The sequence below is a fragment of the Polistes fuscatus genome, unplaced genomic scaffold (assembly GCF_010416935.1).
Source record: "Polistes fuscatus isolate 324 unplaced genomic scaffold, CU_Pfus_HIC Scaffold13, whole genome shotgun sequence".
Classification (NCBI taxonomy): domain Eukaryota; kingdom Metazoa; phylum Arthropoda; class Insecta; order Hymenoptera; family Vespidae; genus Polistes; species Polistes fuscatus.
In genome coordinates, this window is record NW_025113031.1 from 2,578,666 (window position 1) to 2,600,801 (window position 22,136).

The following is a 22,136-nucleotide window of genomic DNA, read 5'->3' on the forward strand; positions in this document are numbered from 1 at the left end:
ATTGCACATCGGTATAAAGCACAATGATTATTCCCCAAGGTAATAATAATCTATTTTTCACGTTGACCAGGTATATATATATATATCCTGTGTAATTATTTCCATCTGACGATGATAAGAAAACATAAAAAGAAATGATAAAATTACATTTTCCCTCGTGTCCTTCTTCTCACGTTCATTTGAATAAATATATTCTTACAAAAAAAGGAAAAAAATTATTATAAACAAGATCTCATATTAAATTTCATTTATTTCTAACACACGAGTAAGTAATAATAATAATATATTATGTATATATATATAAAAATAATTGTAGTTAATGCGAAGTCTGTTATTAAACAATTACCGTATATAAAATCAGTACTTTACTATCTAAATGTTTTAAAATTATCAACCATATATAAAGAAAGTTCGTATGTTTTACGTTAAGATTCCTTAATGACTAAATTATAATTTTTCTAAAAAATATATTGTACATACTTAAACTTTAACATTTCACTTAAATATGAATGATTATGAAGATGATTATTTAATTCAAACTGTGAGCAGGTAAGCTATTCGAGTGAGCCACTATAGTGGCCCATCGACCTGGAAAAATATCGCTAAAGCCACTTTAGTGGCAGGCCGGCTAAGCACCATATCGGTAATTGCAGTGCTCTACCTTTATCTCCTCGACCGTCGTAACTGTCACTGTCGGTAACTGCTACCGTCGGTAACTGCCACCGTCGGTAACTGCTACCGTCGGTAACTGCCACCGTCGGTAACTGCCACTGCCGGTAACTACCCCGTCGGTAATAGCAGTTTATTTTTAAAATATCGATCGTTGTTAATGGCAGTTTCAACTTTAATAGTATTGACGTCGGTAACCTTAATATAAAGTATTACTGACGTAGTGTAAAATAAATTAAAATAAAACATCAATCAAACATCATTTATTATGTTGAAAGTTTTATAGAGGAAAGGAAGATCTCGCGCTTGCGCTCTTATACCTGATAAAGGACCACACAAGTTGGGTGGATACCTGGCGCCAACAACCAACCAACCAACCAACCAACCAACCACCACCAACCAACCAGCCGACCAACCAATCAACCACGACGACGACGACAACGAAACCGACAGTTTTTCGAGCATAAGAAAGTAATAACCTGCTGGCTATTCGGAAATCGTTCGAAACTATCAGTGGTGGTGCAACTGTGCATTTTATAAAACTGAAAGAGCGCAGTCGCGCGCCAATTCTATTGGGTGGGAGGTGATCAGCTGTTAAAGAACGGACACACACGAGGACACCACCGAATGTTCGTCCTGCAGAAGTCTATATTGTAAGTAGAAAAAAAAAAAAGAAAAATACACACACATTTCGTTCATTTCACCTCTAATTAGTAACCCCTACGAATTTTATCAACAAATTTTACTTCATTCCATTTTTTCCTCGATAATAATATATAATAATTATAATAATAATTATATTATTTAATTCGTTATACTCGCATCGAGAATCCGCGTACATTTATTTTCTTCTACTTTGTCCTCACGCAAAATATCGTCCTCTCAAACAGTTTTATCTATCGAAAGGCCAACAACTCGCTTAAATGTCGGTTAAAAATCAATAAATAACTCGACGACTATGTCTTTTCTATCATACTAAACACATTAGAACACGTGCGCAAAGTATTTTATATTAAACTCATATATGTATATATGTGTGCGTTTTCTGTATAATGTACGAATTGTTTAGAGATTTTTTTTTTTGGGGGGAGGATTAAATTCAATTCAATTTATCGTACAAACGTGTACATATTTTAGATACTGAAGAATATAGTAGAAGTATAATAAGACATCATTGGAATCGTGCTAACCTCGCTTCTGCCGCAATGCGGTGCTGAAAATAGGAGTACACTTCGCTTCGAAGCATCCGCCGATCGATACCAGGCCGGGGTTTAGGATTCCTTTTATCGTTGCGTGTTGCCCTTATGCTTGTTAATACTTGTTTTATTTTTTTGCTGCTCCTCCTCCTTCTTGTTTTAACATTTAACACAATTTACATCAGAAAATTGTATCCTCCTTCAGCCTATCGATTGATTTATTCATCTATTTAATTTTGTTCCCTCTCACATCCCATAAAATGAATAAATTTGTTGTTCTATTTATTATTCGTTAATATACTTACGCACAATAATGGCATAACGGATATTTATCTTTGGAAATAATTTCGTTGCAATAGTCAGTAGAGTAATCTACGTGTATTATTCGAAAGGTCAAACACCTCGAATCTTTTCATCTCTTTCACGTTTCTTTGCCTGTCCCAACGATAAAATACACTCTCATACGTATATAAATGAACCGTTAGGTGATGAAGAGAGAATCATGCTGACAATGACTCATGGGATACAAAAAATCATGATATTTGTCTTAGGTTTCGTAGATGATCGATAATTCGTGGTTAACTTAAGAAAATTTGAACATGTCGCGTGATTACAAATCTTTATGATGTAGGATATTATAATAATGTCGTTATGTTAATGCTTAAAATAAAGAAATACTTTTCTAATCGCAATCTTAATTGATTAGATTAATCTTATCAGTAATTATACGCTTCTTATCCAACTATCATCGTAAATTATTTGTAACGTTGTATTTTCTCGTGTCCTCTCGTTGCATGAACGAGCTAATGGCAAATACAATCGACGACCTATATAGAAATCTTTCCATCGGTTTTACCTACTTGCCCTGCCAGCCTTTAAAGTAGATAGAACTTTTAGTAATAGCCTAACGAGATACTTTAACATCTGTCCGCCATCCCGTTGTCAATCAAATTTCATTATTATTAATTTTTTTTGTAAATTATTATTTATTTTTTTGTAAAATAAGAAGGACAAATATTTCTTCATTTAACGGGTATTTATTCTACGTTTGTTTTTTTTTCTTTTTTACCTTCAATTTGGTCAATAACTAATTGTTCTTGCGTAAAAAAAAAATGAGGAAAAATGGTTAAATAGGATAAAGAAATTTCGCGTAAGTTTTATCCGATCCGTATTAAAATTCCATGGAAAATAAACGGATTCGTCGAAATGACGAACGAACAGATGTTCAAAAGTTTTTTTCTTTTTTTTTTTCTTTCAAATATACGAGACGAAGTTTATTGCTCACGGATAAATTTACATCTGTTAGATTATTTTCTTAGTAATATATATATGAAAAGAGAAATTTTCACGGGAAAACGAATCGAGCAAGCGTAATGTCAGATTTGATAAATTTACATGATTTTCTTTTTAATCGTATTGTTGATATTACATTTTCAATTGGAGAATTAAAATAAATAAGTTTTTCCTACGTTCAATTTAAAATACGCATAACTCATGTTCTCGAGTTATGTGAAATACTCATATTAACACATTTAGTGGTTTCGTGTTTGCATTTTTTTATCAGCAAAAAGATAGGAATTATTACTTTATTTCTGCTAGCAAAATATAAAGTTAAGAAATTCTTGACAAATATCATCGCATATTTTCAATATTATAATATTATAATTTCGCGTTACACAAATGAAAAAATAAAAAACAAATAGAGAATAACCCTCTGCTTTTTCGTTTTTTTTTTTTATTATCTATTTTATTATCCAATACGTTTGGATCGAACAATCATTTTCTATATTTATCCACGACAAGTTCTATTAACAATTGTTAGTCTTGTAACGAATCAAGACAAAGAGGTATTATCGAAACAATAAGAAACACAACACGTGGAGACACGCGTATTATAGTTCGTGAATGTAATTAATGATACGTTTTTTTTTTTTTTTTTTTTTTTAACTAATAATATTCTTTAACACTGCCATTCCGTTAGAAACGTTCGGACCGAATGGATTCCAAATAAATTCATCTTAATAAATTATTCTTTCTATATCACGGTTGTTTGTTCCTTGTATTTCAAATAAATTCAAATTGATATTTCAAAAATATCATTTCAATAATAATTACATTCGTTCACGATGAACGGGATTATACGTAGGAGAAAATTGATCGAAGGACGTTTCAATCTGTAAGTTGTAACAATTCAACGTATATAATAACATTTTATTTATTATTTTCATTTTTTTTTTTAATCCTAACTGATCGTTCAAAACTATTGCATGAATTCTAATCGATTGAAAAGAACGTTGTTCTCTCTCTCACTCTAACTCTTTTTGATAAATTTTATTAGCAAACTCGATATCATCGATTAGATATTATATAATATACTGTATATATCGAAGATTAGAATTTCAATGAATTACTTTATGTCAATGTCGATAACGTTTCTAACGTATAAACGCTTCTAGATAAACGATTGGGAGTGACGAATAGAAATAAATAAATAAAGAAAGAAATAAAAAAGAAAAAAAGGAGTGTTCTCAATGGAATGACATAATAATTCATTTCAAGAAGATTAAAAAATCGTAGGAATTCATTGGAGATAATAATTGAACGATATTATGGTAGTAACTATGATCGTTTAATGGCAATGAGGAAACCGTAATGAACAAGGTTGTTGCGGTGAGGAAGGGTGACGTTAAGTTTCATAATACAAACGCGCGCGTGTGTGTACGTGTGTGACATCATAATCATACGTAAAGAATATATGACAAAAATGATTTAATACTTGGAACAAAGAAACCCCCCCCCCCTCTCTCTCTCCTTCCTCCTATTTTTATTTTTTATTTCTTCCTTTTTTTCTTTTTTACGAGACATTTATTTTCTCACCTAAATATATTTTTCGCGACGTCGCGTTAAATGAAGATTAGTTATGTAAGCATTTTTGACATTAGGTTTGTTCCGTAAAATCTGGCTATACGCCACAAGAAATAATAATAATAGACGACTCTAATCTCGCGTAGAATACTTTTGCGATTATATATATATATATATTTGATATTATCAAAATAATCTAAAAATATTTTTAACATATTCTTTATCTATTTTTTAATACTTTTGCGATTATATATATTTGATATTATCAAAGTAATCTAAAAATATTTTTAACATATTCTTTATCTATTTTTTGGTATACCAATTTTTCTTTCCTTTTTTTTAGTCGCAAATTTTATATACGCCACAGGAGGAAAAAAAAAATAATAATAATAATAGTAATGGACAACTCTAATCTCGCGTAAAATGCATTCGGGATTATATATTGGATATAATAAAAAATGTAAAAATATCTTTATCCTCTTTCTATTCTGTAAATATATAAAGAAACAAAAAATTTACAGTCTTTTTATTCGATTTTTATTTTTAGAATGCCATAATGTCTACGAGTCAGTAGTTTTTTTATCAATCGAAAAATCAAAATCCTTGGTATTACTATTTCTCATCGGTATATTCGTTCGATGTATTATACAATTCGGTATATATATCACGTTAATTAGTTTAAGTGAAGTTAGGTTGATAAGCCCACGTATAACGTTATCATTTTATCTTTCGATAGAAATGATAAAATACTAACATATGGTTGTAGATAATCTCCATTCCCGTAATGGGAAATCTAGAATTCTATTGCAAATGTCAAATGTTAAAAGAGAATCGTGACAATTTATTCGATAAATTGAAACTTTTTCTATTACTCTCGTTAACTGCTATCTTTTAAAATAGATCCAATGCAAAGGACGTTTTAAATGCAATATATGATACTCGTGTAAACAAGTTGTTTGGCATCGGTTCTATCGATGAATAATAAAAAAAAACAAAAAATCCCATTAAAATGTATATAAACAATACTTACGTTTATTTTTACTATACTATCGATCTAATTTTTAATTAATTAATTACGTGTCACGAACACCTTTGTCTCTTGTAAACGATTGAAATTCTTTTTCTCGCCTTACGTTAATTTATTTTCTACGATGCGAATGACCGTACGAACTGACATCTACTTACTCGAAATAAAAACTTCAAGGTTGTGACACGCGATGAATGGAAAATTTACAAATCAAACGTATATCCTTCACTTTTTTTCTTCGAAATAGTCACTCGAGATTTTTCGAGTAATAAAAAAAAAAAAAAAGAAAAGGAAAACAAAAAATTCAATATTCAATCATTCATTTGTTATTTTAACTAATACTTAATTATATTGATAATAAAAGATCGTATATATAGTTGTATTTAATTCAATTATCTTACGTTTATCCATCAAATGAATATTCTAAAGTTAATTGTAATTAACAATAATTTTGAACGATCGTGATTTAAATTAACGACGATCACCCTTCTAGGTGACGAATTTTCGTTTCTAGGCATGATGCCAAAAAGGTCACTATACTATTCACTTCTACACACATACAATACTCCTTAATTTATTCTATTCCTTTGAGAAAATATTCGAAGAACGTTAAAGGTACAATTGATTCACATGAAATTCCTTCAATTCGCGTAATCGTCATCGTTAATTATAATATTTCCTGCTTACCGTTTCTATCTTTTTATAAACGTGAGTTATATGAATCATCGTAGCAAACGGTTGTGTCGGACATTAACAGAATATTGTTGACGTCATTAAATGGAAAGGAAAAAGTAAAACCTTTTATTCCCACGCTACGAATTTTTAATCAGTTTATTACGCAAGAAATAAAAGTATGGTATAATTGAGTAATTGCTATAAATAATTATATTGTATCATATAGTCAGGGTGTTTGAATGAAATTAATCGCGATAATAATTATTAATACTATCTAAGGTTAATTATTATATTCTTTTTTTAATTTATTTAAATTAGATCGGCTTGCAGTAGAAATTGTGGAGGATCATGGGCACGTGCATTACCACCTTCACATCCTGCAATAAAGGATACCAGACAAAGGGATATTCACGAGGTTTCTGGAGATGTTGTTCCCATCAACATGGTCAAGGGTATCGGACATCTCAGAGATCCTCGTTTGAATAAGGTATAATCAAAAAACAATTATTTCAACATTTTATCGAATGCGTAAGCATCTAAAAATTTGATAAACGACAAACTATTATATTCGAGATTAATTATTTTATTATTTATTGCAAATAAATATATATTTGGATTTTTTAAAGTACCCAAAATTGAATTAAAATACAATAAATTAATATTCCAAATTATTTTTCTTTTCTTTATATATATATTTTTATAAAAATTAAAAGGACACAAAATTGAATGGAATAAAAATAAGAAAGAAACTACGTGTCATAAAACTCTTCTAATTAATTTTAAGAGTCTACTTAAGATAAAAATTATTGAAGTTTACTTTTAAGAAATTAACATAAGTTTATTGTTCGAAACCACACAAATGTGTATGTATGTATGTGGTTTAAAAAACAATTTACGATAGACAATGATTACTCGTAAGTTATAAATTTAATAACATTATAAATGTCATCGAGAACAGGGTTTGGCTTTTACTCTGAAGGAGAGAATATCATTGGGAATTCATGGTCTCCAACCACCACGATTTAAAACTCAAGAGGAACAATTGGCATTATGCAAGGCTTCGGTTATGAAATATACCGAAGATTTAAATCGTTATCTCTACCTCGTCGAATTACAGGTATAACAAATATTCGTTCATTTATAAATTGAATATCTTATAAATAATAAAGGTTTAATAATATTTTGAAAATTAAATTGATTTATAATTTTTCAACAGGAAAGAAACGAAAGATTATTTTTCCGATTATTAAGTGAAAACATTGAACAAATGATGCCAATTGTTTATACCCCAACAGTTGGATTAGCTTGTCAAAAATTTGGTGTCATATATCGTAGACCACGTGGATTATTTATAACAATATACGACAAAGGTCACATTTATGAAATTCTCAACAATTGGTTTGTATGCATTTCTATATTCAAATTAAATAATCTACGATTTTAGATAGAAAAAATATAAAGTATTATTTATTTCAATAAAATTTGTAATTGAATTTTATCAGGCCTGAACAAGCAGTTCGCGCAATTTGTGTTACCGATGGCGAGAGAATTTTAGGTTTGGGTGATTTAGGTGCCTGCGGTATGGGAATTCCAGTTGGAAAATTGGCACTTTACACTGCTTTAGCTGGTATAAAACCTCATCAATGTTTACCAATTACTATAGACGTAGGTACCAATAACGAACAACTTCGTGACGATCCTCATTACATTGGTTTAAACAAACCAAGAAGTCAAGGTGCTGAATATGATGAATTGATCGACGAATTTATGGCTGCTTGCGTACGAAAATATGGACAAAACGTTCTTATTCAAGTAATTCGATATTTTGCAATATATATATATAAAACAACTAATATTTTTTTAATCTTATCTAATATTTACATTTAAAATTTGCAGTTCGAAGATTTTGGAAATCACAATGCTTTTCGTTTTCTGGACAAATACCGTGACAAGTATTGCACTTTTAACGATGATATTCAAGGAACAGCAGCTGTAGCAGTTGCTGGTATACTTGCATCGAAAAGAATAACGAAAAGAAAAATGTCTAATAACAAATTTGTATTTCTTGGTGCTGGTGAGGTATGCACGAATGTACTTTTTCTTTTTTTTTTTGAAATTAATTAATCAATAAGATTGTTCTAAGTTTGTAATACATAATTATCGTTAATTTATTTATAAAAAAAAAAAAAACAAACAAAAAAAAAGTGGCACGAAGTTTCAAGCTTTTTCTAATATTTCGATGAAATGAAAAAACAACAGGCAGCAATAGGAATAGCTGATTTGTGCGTGAAAGCTATGGAAGCTGACGGTTGTACGGAAGCCGAAGCTCGAAATAATATTTGGATGATGGACATCGATGGTTTGTTGGTGAAAAATCGTCCGGAAGGTAATCTCGAGGGTCATAAAATTTGGTATGCCAAGGATTACAAGATAATGAAATCTTTGATCGACGTTGTTCGCGAAATTAAGCCAACAGTGTTGATTGGTAAGTCACCCTTTTGTTCATTGACACGTACCAATTTCTTTCTAAAGTCTAATCGTTCAAATAGGAGCCTCGGCAGCGGCTGGTGCTTTCACCCCAGAAGTTCTCAAAGAAATGGCAAAGAACAACGAAAGACCATTGATCTTTGCTTTGAGTAATCCAACAAGTAAAGCTGAGTGTACTGCACAACAAGCATACGATTTCACCGATGTAAGTTGGAAAAAGAATCATTTGAAGAACGTTTAATATAATAATTTATTTGAATTTTCTTGTTTCTTTTCTTTTAGGGTAGATGCATATTCTCATCAGGTTCACCCTTTGGCGAAGTTAAACATAACGGAAAAATTTACAAACCAGGTCAGGGTAACAACGCTTACATCTTTCCTGGAATCGCATTAGGTGTTATTGCAACTGGAGTACATCACATTACCGAAGATTTATTCCTTATTTCTGCTCAATCAATAGCCGATCATGTGACTAATGAAGATCTTGAAATGGGTAGTTTATATCCACCCTTGAGCACTATTCGAGAATGTTCGATCGATATCGCCGTTAAAATAGCCAATTACGCTTACGCCAAAAGTAAGTAACGATTAATATATTTTATCTAATACTTTGGAAAGTTTCACAAATGAACGATTAATGTCTTATATCCAATAATAATTTAGATCAAGAATGTACGTTTATTGATTTATTTTTTGTTGTTTTTTCGAACAGGTGGTTTAGCTAGCGAATATCCCGAGCCAAAGGATAAACGACAATTTATTGTCAGTAAGATGTATGATGCCAACTATGATAGCCCACTGCCAAATTTATACGATTGGCCAAGTGATTATGCCGAACCTCGTGTATTACCAGACAAGTAAGTAATGTTATACAACATTTTATCAAGTTTCAATTAGTCAAATAATAATCCTTCGATAGCACGTATCCAAACATTCGTATAATTCAATACAGATAAAATAAGATTTAGTATTATTTACTTTATTTTTTTGTTAAGGCTGTAGAGTGATTCGAAAGAATGATTAATTTTATTTAATCATCGATAGATTATAGAAATAATTCAACCGCAAGAAAATTCCCAACGTGTGAGACGTGCTGTGTGTGACGTTTGGTAGGATTAGTTAAGAACGATAAAAGAGATTGTGTAGTTTTAGATAGTTAGGATTAATTGATTAATTTATTATTTTATCTAGCTTGAACGTAACGTGCACGTTATTTATTTAAATTGCTTATTAACGTATCAATGCATTCTTATCTTTTCTTTTTTTGTTTTTTAATTCCTTTTCTTTTCTTCTCATTTCTTATTTTTTTAGATAACACCGAATTGGTTATGGTTTTTGCGTAGATTATTTCGATAACGAATATTTTTGTAGAATTAATGGGTTATATTTTGAACTAATGCGAGATAATGGCTATGTTTTTTCTTTTCATTTAAATAATACGAGATAAGAAAGAAAAAAAGAAAAGTAACAATAGTTATTAGCTTTCGTCGTAGCTTGATTTTGAACCAAAAAGCTTCGTAAGCTTATTACGTTCGCCCTAAAAATAAAGTATGGATATTATAATTAACAATTTATTATTTGCAACATTACAAGATACACGTTGTTTATTTAATTAATGAATTATTATTTCTTACTTTCTTGTTGTTTAATATTTGTAATTTTTACCCGATAACTTTTTATTACCGTTACGAGTATTACTTATATCTCATTTTTATCTAACGATTGCTATTATAATTATCCGCTTATTGTAGTTCAAACAATATTATTATTTTCTCATTAATACGAAATAACGAACGAAAAGAATCTGTATTTACATATTACTTTCATTTTCTCTTTTCATCTAATCATCTCCCCCACAGACATCACTAACAATAATAATAATTCACTCGAAGAAATTTATAAGCTCATTAAGCTCATTTATAGTAACTTGCAAGCCAAGCCCAGCTGAAGCTTTGATTAATCTTTTTCAGAGATACTGTAGAAATCCGCCACGATTTAAAACATCTGTAGCGGATTTCACCGGATGGTGGGGATGTTTGAAGGGTATTATAAAAAAAAAAAAGAACAAAAACAGAAAAAAAAAGAAACACTTTAAGATTTCTGGTAGAAAATCTATTTACTGTGTCATGGTAAAATAAAAACTGAGAGAAAGAGAGAGAAAGAGAACGAGAGAAAGAGAGAAAGAGAAAGAGTGATACATATATATATTTATATTTGCTAATTTTTTTTTTCTTTATGTCTGTCTTGTTTATTCTTTTTTTTTGTTGAATTTTTCTTTTTATAGAAGAGAATGCATTATTTGTTTGTGTAAAAATATTTTAAATATAAGAATCGTTCTCTATCATGTGTGTATGTGTGTATGTGTGCTTTTTACGTTGATGTAACTTGCATGATTAAGCGAGAGGGAGGGAGAATGAAAGAATGAGAGAGAGAGAGAAAAAAAGAGAGAAAGAGAGAGAGAAAGAAAGATAAAAATATTAATGTTCCATTCATAGAACTAATATTAACAAAAATCATATAACGGGTGTCGTTTTGCGTTCTAACATCCTTCATATCCTTCTTCGTCCTATTGACAGTATTAAAAAAATAAATGAAAAAAAAAAAAATTAAAGTTCGAGAACGCTAATAGATATAATTTTTGTTTTTTTTTTTTCCATTTTTAACTATTGAAAGTAATTCAAGAAAGTATGCGGACCACGTGTGGCTGTTTGTTTCTACGTACTAGAATTACATTTTACAATTCGATTTTGTATCGATTAATTTTAATAAATGTCGGAGAAGTAATTTTAGATAAAAATAAAATATATTTCGTATAGAGATTTTATTTATATATCAAAAATATAATTAAATCATTTAGAAATGTTATTATTTATCCAACTCGTTTGTATGCGTGTGTACTTCGTATCTTATGTTCGATTTGAAATAGTTCATTTTTATTTTTCAATTGAAATCGTTTGATTGATATTACGTTCGTCAAAAGATTTACTGTTAATAAGGAAACATGTTTAATCCTCTGTCATAAAACAATATAACAATCCTTCCCATCCTTGAAAATCATATGATCGATCCTCCTGATCCAACAAGGATCCTGGATTTTAAAAGATAAGTGATAACAACTAATTGTAAGTGCTCGCTTTTGCGCTGTTGCATTTTTTTTTTTGGTTTCTTGCCAATATTTGGTATAATAAGTGGTATTCTTATTTCTTTTCTATTCTTGGGTTTCCATTCATACGAATTCTTTCTCTAACAATCAGTCAGTTTTATTTAATTATCTTCTTTTATTTATTACTATTATTTCTTATTATTATTATTATTATTTATTTTTTTGCCCAAAAAGTTGTGTATATATATGTATGTAATAATATAAAAAATAATTTCACCACAAAGTGGAGAAGTTCTTACAAATTAGAAAAAAAAAAAACTCTTCTAAGAAAATATTTCTTTTTTTTTGTTTCTTTTTTTTCTTCAAAAATTCTATTTTTACTTAATAAAACTCGAAAGAATCCTCTTTTCGATATTAATAAAACATTATTTTCTTCTCTCATATAAGCTTAGGTATTAAAACAGTAGGAATTGTCGTCTTGTATGTCGCATGTGTTCTATGATGTGTGTAACATAAAACTTTATAAAAATGATACAATTAATAAGTAAATTATGCTTCTTGTGATAACTATGAAATGAACAATTTAATTAATTAATTATCTCGTGAGAGTGTGATTTGGTTTTTTTTTTAATTATCAAAGATTTGCGGTATTATAAATGTAAAATATTTTAGTCAGGATTCCCCCCCCCCAATTTTTGAAAATCCTCAATTTAGCCAAATGATATGAAAAACTTATTTAAAATAATATAAATGAGATATGAAATAAAACAAAGAAAACTTAGTGTGTGCATACTTTGTACGTATCAAAATAATTATCGTTTGGCTAGATGTTAAAAAAAGAAAAAAGAAAAAAATGAGGTAAATTTATAGAAGCAAGAAATTGTTTAATAGTGTCATTTTAATTATGACTAACCCTGTTCTTCTCCCAACAGATTATAACGTGTTGGCGAGTGTTTAACAAGGCAGCGCCTGTGAACAAAACAAAAATATACAAATTATATATACACAACACTCACACACATACACAACACATACACACTCGTTTCTAAATTTATTTTAATGACTGAAAAAGTACGATCGTTCTCTTAGCCCTTAACGAATCTATTATAAATTAGTATTATTATTATTACTCTTATTATTATTATTATTATGAAGAGATGAATTAAATAATTCAATGTAACTACATAGTAATAAAAAGTATTACAATATAATTAAGATTCCATAATTATCAAAACGGTTGTTGCTAACGATAGTTAAGGGTTGAGGATGGTCAGACCGAACAGTATTTAAATTATAATAATTAACAAAAAAATGTTGGTAAGAAAGTGTAAGAGAGGGAAAAAAAAATCCTCAAAAAAGTGAAAATGTTACTTTTTACCAATCAATTATATACTTTTGTCGTGTGTATTTATGTGACAGTATATCGTACTTATTTATTTTAATTACTATTAGATAAAATAATATTATTTTGTTTTTAAATTAGAGATCTCAAATGATTTTCCGTACAAATTCTTCGCTAAACATTTGTGATATCGTTCGATCGAAATATTATACTAGAAGAAATGAACTTTTGACAATTACTTTTGAAAGTAATTGTTCAAAATTAAAAGATAGTTATTAAAAACATTTAGATTGATTGTTCAATGTTCGTCGTATAAAAAAAAAAAAGAAAACAAGAAGGAAAAAAATATTATATTGTCTTCTCATGAAAAAATATGTAACTGCACAATAATGTCGCGTTAGTTGTGTCACTTGTATTTCTCTTTTCTTTTCTTTTTATTTTTTTCGATATCGATAATAAATCTCAGGAGGATCGTTGTAATTTACGAAATATTGTAACCGGTATTTTTTGTACAGTATTTTCAGCATACATCTTTTTATTCTTAAGATAAAACCACAAAAAAAAATGAAACAAAATGCAAAGAAATGTCAATATTTAAAAATTCATAAGCTGGACATTTTGTCAAAGGGTTCCTACGTTGTATCTGAAAACTAAACAAACAAACAAAAAATAAAATATAGAAATTAATCAATTGAACATCGAATAGACCTCAATTACTGCCAATTTTCGAAAGTTCAAGAAAATATATCTAGGTAGATATACATTTACCTTATTTCGATTAAATGTTTCCTATTGCGTATTCAAATGTTTCTTGTCTCAAATTATACGAAGAAGAAGAAAAAGAAAAATTGTAAAAGAGTAAACATCTTACTTATTAAAATCGTAAACTATATTGTTTCGACGTTATAAATAAATGTTAAATTCTAAATGTTAAACAATATCGATGAGTATTAAATCATATTACTCTACCTACATTCTTAAATACAAGAGATTTAAAAAAAAAGAAGAAACTAGCCGATGAAAATTGAGAAAATAAATGAACATTTAGTAAACAAAGTGTTTTATGAAACAAAAATTTCTATTTACATACTTATAAAAATGATTTCGATCGTATTCGACCAACCATCTCTCATTTGTTCTCTTTGTAGCAATCATTCATCTGATAGAAACTTTTAATTATATATATAATATATATTATGGGAACGCAGCACCAATCGTTTGGAAAAAATGTATCATTTCTTTTTCTTTTTTTTTTAAAGAGTTATACCTCAGTGGTACGTTTGATGCGTACAAGTTATTTGTTTTCCAAACCCACTAAATATCGATACTTAAAATTGATTTTAAACATTAGAATTTTAAGTTCGACAAATTTAGTAAGTATTTTTATCGCATAAACTTATTGATGGTCATTTTAGAATACAATAATTTATGAAATATACAATCGATTAGTTTAGATTTCTTTTAGGCACTCTCATTGTCAGAGTTATTTGGTTCATAATCAGGATCATCCTCATCATTATCCTCCAAATCGAGATCATCCAGATTTTGAAATAAGCTTTCATCTACCTTCACTGCATCTCCTGATATTTTAACAAAAATATATTATCGTAAAGATATTCATAATTTCTTAAAAAAGAAAAAAAAACACTACAAACAAAAAGATTTGTACCGTCATCTAGGAATTTAAGGTCAGATTGATCTAAAGTCTTATCTGTCATGAATAATTCTCTTCCTGTTAATTTCTTTCCTTCTCGATCTGCCATTTCTCTTCTCTTAGTGTACCCCATTTCTTCGTCGAACTTTTCCTTCCAGCTTAGGAAGGTTTCTACGGTAACTCTGGTTCCTTCAAATCTTTTCTATTGAAGTAAACGGTCAGATTTTGTAATAAAATACCAGTAATTAAAGTACCAACATATTATTATGTTTAACAAGTAAAATATTTGCATAGACTGACCACATTTATTTGACAAGATATTAATTAAATAAATAGAAGTAAAAGGTATATCAAACGATACACTTTTTATATAATCCATATGAATCCTAATAACAATTTCATATATTTCATCGCTTACTCTTTCAGCTTCTTCCTCCTCTTTAAGTTTTAAAGCGGCACACTCTTCCCTGTGCAATTTTATTTTATCCCATTGTACATTCATCCATTCTTGCGCAGCACTGACCAACGTAAAGACCATTACCATTCCTAAATTTTCATTTATTTGTTCGATCAAATGTCCAGTCAATTCCTCCCCGCTACCTTCCTCAAAGTTCTCTGGATCTTGTATTGAAACGACAAGAGCTTTGTCTGGATATTCTGACGTATAAGTAAATTCTAATCGACAACTCAGACCGTTGTCTGTTTCGGGTTCATACTCCTCTGTTTTAATTGGTATAGCGAACGAATAGAATGGCTCTGTACTTAAAACTAAAGAAAATAATCATTTTAAATCAAAAAAATCCATATTTAAATTTTATTATAAACAACATAATTTCTCATGAAAAATCTAACGTAAAATATGAACGTACTATATTACTTAATACTACAAAATATAAAAATAAAATAAAATTATAGGTTATGGTAAGAAAAAAAAAAAAGAAAAACAAAACCAAAAAATTCCCATACTTTCCAATTCTCCACAATAAATCGATTCCAAAGCCTCGATTTCGTTTCGTTGCTCCTCTTGATAATCCATCGTGTATAATTTCTCAAGTAATTAATCGTATCAAGTTGTAAATTATCAAGTAAACTTATTCGATACCAGCAATGGCATGTTACATATATAATGGTATGTTACACGCTACGAAAATTTACCGCGTGCAATACTACACGATAGGTACTTAGTGCGACATCTATCGGATGTCAATGAAAATAATTCAATGAAACAACACAGCTGACATCTGCTGGAATTTATCAATGAACTTGAATAAATAGTACTACACACGTGGGTAAAGTAGTAACGAAATTCGCGCCAAACTCTATAAATTATGAATGACATTTACTATCGCGTGATTTAAATGCCACCCAAACGTCGTAAATACAAATATGAATTAACGTTATACTTAATAATTTTTATTGTCTATAAATATACTCATATTATTCGTATATATTTAATATCGTATAGAAAATTAAAAAAAAAAAGAAAATAAAAAAGAGAAAGAAAAAATAAATGTTACATAATACGTCGAATACGTTGAAGCTTTAACCAATCGAAAAGTTTAGTCATTTCAAGGATCACATTAAGCATTACCACGATCTTGGTGATCCAAATCGATCATACTCTCTACGAGACATCTAAAAAGTATATTAATAGCTCATCCCCTTCTAGAAGTAAAACCACGTACACGTGGAAGACATAAATACAAGTTAAAAAGAAAATCTCCGGTGTACTCGAAATGTATAAAAATATTTCAAGCTTAGGCGTTAGAGTTATTTTTATCGTAAAAATTCCATTGATGGAAAACAGGAGCGTTGATTAAAGTACAAATTGTCGATAAAAAAAGAAAAAAAATAGAAAAAAAAAAAAAACAATGTGTAAACCCGTTGAAAACAATTTGTAACATAATACGTGCTCGCGCACATGTACTGCTCATATGTGATGCACTGCGATACGTATGCGTGTCGTGTGACCGTGTATAAAAATATATATTAGAAAAAAAGTTATTTTCAACAAGAATTTCATTGATAGAACGAACCAGTATAAATATAAAAATTGTGTTAAATTAATTTTTTGTTTGTTTATAAGTTGTAAACCTATGTGTAAGCGAGTATACGTGTGTGTTTGTGTATTATAAATATATTTATAGCATATATCAGGAATGGCGTCAGGAGCTTTGAGATCAGTTAAATCAGCAGGAGTATCTCAAAGCTGGGAATTTTGTATAGCTAGAGAAATAAAGAGAGAGTGAGTGGGAGGGAGAGAGATAGAAAGAGAGAGAGAGAGAGAGAGAACCGATGAGACTAGCAACGTTTCGCCCTGGTGGCAATCAATACACGGCAGTGGAACACGGCACGACGACAACGTAGTGTAGTCGTCGTAGTCGACATACTAGCCTTCATTGATATGTATTAGTAATACTTATATACTAGTATATTGGTAGTGGCGGATGGCAGTGGAGGTGGTGATAGCAATGGTGCTGGAGGTGGTGGTGGTGCTGGTTGTGGTGGAGATGGTGGAAATGGTGGTGGTGGTGGTGGTGGTGGTGGGTTCGAAGTCTCGTGCGTTTAAAGCTCGGAGCTTTCTCAGTCGGACGTGTACTCTCGCCTCGAAATCTTGGCATCGAAAGCTCGCGATATAGAATTGTCAAGATTACACACATCTGTTATATACATAAATATATTATATATATATATGTTTTCGTTTTCCTAAGTCTTTTATCTATATTATCTCTTCCTATATTTGTTTTTCTGTTTCGAAAGAGAAAGAAAAGAGAGAGAGAGGGAGAGGGAGAGAATTCGCGCGCCTAAAAATTCGGCTCTGATATTTTTCCGAGAAGAGAGAAATAGATAGAGATAAAGAGAGAGAGAGAGAGAGAGATAGAGAGAGAATGAAAGAGGAAGAGAGAAAAAGAGAAATGAGATAGATAGAAAGAGGTAAAACGGAAAGGCGGAGGTTTCAACCGGCAAAATGGCGGCAGGAGAAACTGCAACCATGAAAGAAGTTTTTAAATCCTCTTCGTGAATATTGATACGATCAAATAATTGGCCAGGAGGGAGAAGAAAAGAAAATACGAAGGGAACGAGGAGGGAGATTAAAAAAACTGTGTTTTAAAAAACAAAGAAACTAAAAATAATAATCAAAATATCGTTTTTCCATTTTCATTTGACGACCAACCATTTCGAGAATAATAAATATGTGTGTAATCTTTTTAATAATCTCATTAGCTTAATCGATCGATAAGAATTTGCATTTATATATGTATATAAAAAAAATATATATATATACATATATATATACATATAATAAATAATAGGAATAAAAAGAAAAAAGAACATTAGAGTTGGCCCGTTTCCTGGGTGACCACGCGAGATTATCGATCGCGGATCCTTGAACGGTCATGAAAGGAGGAAGGTCGATTTTTCATTGGACTAGCGTGTCCATTGGTGTTGTTGGATCAAAGTGGTCGAACTCGAGGATCATTTTTGGTGTTAGTATCGTTTGACCGATTGAACAAGAAGAGAGGAACCTAAACGACGACTATCATGCATCTTCATTTCGAGAAGAACAATAACGCCAAGTGCGACTGTAATATTTTATCCCTCAGTTGGATGGGCAAAGTACCGGACGAGTCACCCGAGGTATGATTTTTATTTCTAATTATTATTATTATTATTATTTATATTAATATTTTTAATATACGAGGGAAATAACGAGGGGAATTAACGATTGAATTTATTTAAGGAATATACACATATATACTTTTTTTCTTTATGTGTATATATTTTTACGTATTTTGTATTTTTATATATATGTATATATATGTATGTACATATATATGTGTGTGCGCGCACGAGTCAAGTGGGTATAAAGTTGGAACGCCAATAAAACGTAAAGCTAAACGAGCATCCTTCTAAGTAGGTTAGAAAGTTTCGATAAAGAATTTATAAACATATATAGGTCTTTCTTCTTTCGATTAAAATCCCTGTATGAATTTTCTATCCAAAGGAATATCGACGATGTAACCTTTTATGAGACACACATATCTTTATTCAATTGATTTATTGAATCTTCTCGAATAAACGTTCGAAAAGACACGTGTAATAATTTAACAGTTTATATATTAACAGTTAGTATATAATATTTATTTTCTCTTCTTTTCTTTTTTTTACTTTTATAACGTTGAAACAAATTAATTAATTTTTTTATCCCATTGGTACAAATATGTTTAATGCAAGCTTTGAAAAATTTTTCATTTCCTGGCGTTTTATTAATATAAAGAAAAAAAAATAAAAATACGAAGTAACCGTATAATATGGTATACACAAACACAACAAACACGTTAACGTTGAAAAGACTTACCACTAATGACGCCAGCGCAGTTTCGTTTGCATATAACTTTCTGTTTTTTCTTTTAAGCTATATATATATGTATATATAATGTTGAAAATCCAATTGCAAAGTTTCATAAAGCGTTACTCATTTATTTTATACGTCTATTATGTTCACCCTTTTTCTTTCTTTTTTTTTTTTTTTAGAATTATTAAAACATTATTAATTATCATTGCAATAATTCAACCAAATCGATCGATTATTTCGTTCCTCCATCAAACCTACAGATTTATTTTAGATCATCAGTTATTTTCGTTATAACCACGTCTAAAACGATTAGATGCTTTGACCTTATAGAATTTTAGAAAGCAATTTTTAGAAATTGTCTATTCGAATGAACCACCAAAAGGCAAAGACACATATGGTCGTTTGTGGATGGAAGACGTAATCAGGTCTAAAGCTTAGAAAAGCACGAGTAGAACTTCTTCTTCTTCTTTTAAGTATGATAAATCCTTTAACCTTGAATTTAGTTAGATATCATACATTATTAAATGAACATACGAGGTGTCTTATAAAACACATATTTAATATAAAAGAAAAAAAAAATAATAATAAAAATGTATATTGATTAACCAATATTAGGTTTCGAGCTTTATGATGATTATAAAAATAATGATTAATAAACAAAATGTATGAACAATTAGTTAAAGTAATATCATTCTTTCGATAAAATAAATACAATCATATTTCGTAACAGTTGCAACAATTCGAAAAATCAAAATGTCAAGTTGTTGGTTGGAATCTTGGCTGACCCAGGTCAGTCGAAAAGAAAAAGAAAAAGAAGAAGAAAAAGAAAACGAGGTTGCAACGTGTACGACTCGGCCAAGTTGGAACGCCAACTCAAGGGTAATGTCAGTCGATCGAATCGTTATCACGCGAGGAGAATAAATAAAAATGTTCTGAGCGAATGGAAAAGAGAACAAAAAACGAGAGCTGGTTAATTGAAAAAAGGAAGAAGAAGAAGAAGAAGAAGAAGAAAAAGAAGAAAATGGAAAAAGACCAACAAAAGAAAAAAGGAAAATTAAAAAAAGAAAAGAAATAGAGAAATATGCACAACCTCTTACTATTTATGTAGTAGTAGTAGTAATAGTATTAGTAATAGGAAAATGGTAGTAAATTTGAATGGATCAGTTTGAGGAGAAATCGTTGGTGCGTGTACGTTGGTTAACAGATGTGGAGCGTGAAATCAGTTTGTCGTGTTCCGTGCTAACCGATTCAACTGTCATTTTCGTCCTGCATTCGTGTCAAACGCAGCACGAAATTAATATCCGATCCACCCTCGTTTATGGATTTCATCTACGACAGCATCAACGATATCTAACTTCTCGTTATGTCATCAGTCCAGTCTATTTAATCGTTTGTAAGGAAAATTCTTCGCTAATTGTTTCATTCGTACTGTAAAAGATTCCGTCGGACATAGAAAAACATGAATTTTTTTTTTTCTACTTGCTCAGTATTTATAATAAATTATTAAATAAAAACAATCATTTAAATCTACCTCAAAACATTCATACACCGTTGATCATTCATTTTCCAATATATAGGTACCATTTCAAAATACTGATCGTATTAAATATATAAGTATGCATTAAATATTCCATAAATATAAATTATTCGTTGAACTTCTTAATAATAAAAACCGACGGGAAAAAACATGAAATACGCGGAGAAGAAGTTTTTATAATTGTTATTATCTTCTTTGAATTATACAAGAAGATGAAATTTTTCAATTAGATTACATCCTCCCGAATGGTGGGATCACCGAAAGAATAGAGGAAAAGTTTGCACTTACGTTTTGGATGAATGTATGTTAAACATGTCCATGTTATTATTTCGTAAATATTCCGCTAAAGAATCTGAGTAATTAGACGTTGAGGAATAAAGGAATAAAGGGAGAGAAAAATGGAAGATAAGAAAAAAATTTGTTCCTAAGTCTCCGAGGGATGATTCGTTCAGCTGGAGGTCTGTTAATAATCCCTGGGAGAATCGGCAAGCCACATCAAAGCGAGTCCAAGGAAGATTGGAATCCACTGGGAGAGGGGGGAAAGCAAAGTCTTCTCTTAAAGGACGGCAAGAGGGAAGGAGTGGGTGTAAGGGGGGTTATAGAATACGAGGTAGGATTCACCCTCTTCTCTTCATAGGCACACGACGACAATGATGCAACACGAGGAAATGAGAAAGGGATGTTTCGTAAAGGGAGGAACCACCAAGAGTGTTATATTCGCACAGCCTGCTACTACTTACACTTTCTCAAGATCTAAGATCGTGCCTGGTGTCTCAAGTGGCTCTCATTTCATGCCACATACGTTCCAACAATATGCCCATATCCTGTAAAACTCTAACATTAGACGTCCTTTTAATATTCTTTTTTGTTTTTTTTTTATTAAATTCTATATCTTCTCTGCCTATAGTGAATTTTAATTTCTTTTTTTTTCTTTCTTCCTTCTCCGAAAGTCGAATTTTTATCATTTCTTCTTCGAATGATTTATTTACTTTTTCTAATTGAAAATTTATCCTTATTATCTTTCGATTATTTTTGTTTTGTTTGTTTTAAACGCGAATATTACGTATTCTACGTGTTAACGGAAATAAACGGAAAGATTTTTATATGTAATTAAAAGTTAGAGATGAAAGAATGTTACAAAGGATATAGGAATTAACCCTTAAAATGATTTTCAAAGAGAATAAGAGGCGAGGATCGGCGACACATCGAGTATCCCAAAAATCT

At 30.1% G+C, this 22,136-nt stretch overlaps 3 protein-coding genes and 1 long non-coding RNA gene across 8 annotated transcripts in view; 2 read left to right on the forward strand and 2 right to left on the reverse strand.

Annotated features, from left to right (window-relative positions):
- The first annotated feature begins 1,041 nt into the window (after positions 1-1,041).
- On the forward strand, positions 1,042-14,060 carry LOC122513823 (NADP-dependent malic enzyme-like). Of its 2 annotated transcripts, none has more exons than XM_043630301.1 (11): positions 1,042-1,322; positions 6,751-6,919; positions 7,391-7,549; positions 7,649-7,830; positions 7,935-8,244; positions 8,329-8,511; positions 8,692-8,917; positions 8,982-9,124; positions 9,202-9,496; positions 9,632-9,776; positions 12,955-14,060. In XM_043630301.1, exons 1-11 carry the CDS (start codon positions 1,297-1,299, stop codon positions 12,959-12,961), a joined length of 1,845 nt encoding a protein of 614 aa, XP_043486236.1. In that variant the 5' UTR covers positions 1,042-1,296; the 3' UTR covers positions 12,962-14,060. The 2 variants fall into 2 exon arrangements, with proteins under 2 accessions (XP_043486236.1, XP_043486235.1); XM_043630300.1 differs by lacking the exon at positions 12,955-14,060 and adding an exon at positions 10,890-11,064 and having other exon boundaries at positions 1,049-1,322.
- On the reverse strand, positions 1,782-2,865 carry LOC122513842. The gene is made up of 2 exons (XR_006302900.1): positions 2,171-2,865; positions 1,782-2,071 (listed from the first exon to the last, which is right to left on the reverse strand). It is a non-coding gene; the product is annotated as an uncharacterized LOC122513842 (long non-coding RNA).
- Positions 14,061-14,423: 363 nt separating the features above from the next.
- LOC122513828 (RWD domain-containing protein 1) lies at positions 14,424-16,148 on the reverse strand. The gene is made up of 4 exons (XM_043630309.1): positions 15,985-16,148; positions 15,437-15,786; positions 15,034-15,220; positions 14,424-14,944 (listed from the first exon to the last, which is right to left on the reverse strand). Exons 1-4 carry the CDS (start codon positions 16,052-16,054, stop codon positions 14,826-14,828), a joined length of 726 nt encoding a protein of 241 aa, XP_043486244.1. The 5' UTR covers positions 16,055-16,148; the 3' UTR covers positions 14,424-14,825.
- A 1,588-nt stretch (positions 16,149-17,736) lies between these two features.
- The window catches only part of LOC122513822 (tubby-related protein 4), a 28,358-nt gene continuing 23,958 nt past the window's right edge, over positions 17,737-22,136 (forward strand). For 3 of the 4 annotated variants that reach the window (XR_006302882.1, XM_043630297.1, XM_043630299.1), the window contains exon 1: positions 18,298-18,657. Coding sequence is in view for 3 of the 4 variants with exons in the window: in XM_043630297.1 (XP_043486232.1) it covers positions 18,562-18,657 (96 nt within the window). In the remaining variant the exon portion in view is untranslated. Of the gene's footprint in view, positions 18,215-18,297; positions 18,658-22,136 lie in introns of those variants that run through there. The other variant, XM_043630298.1, reaches the window with a different exon arrangement.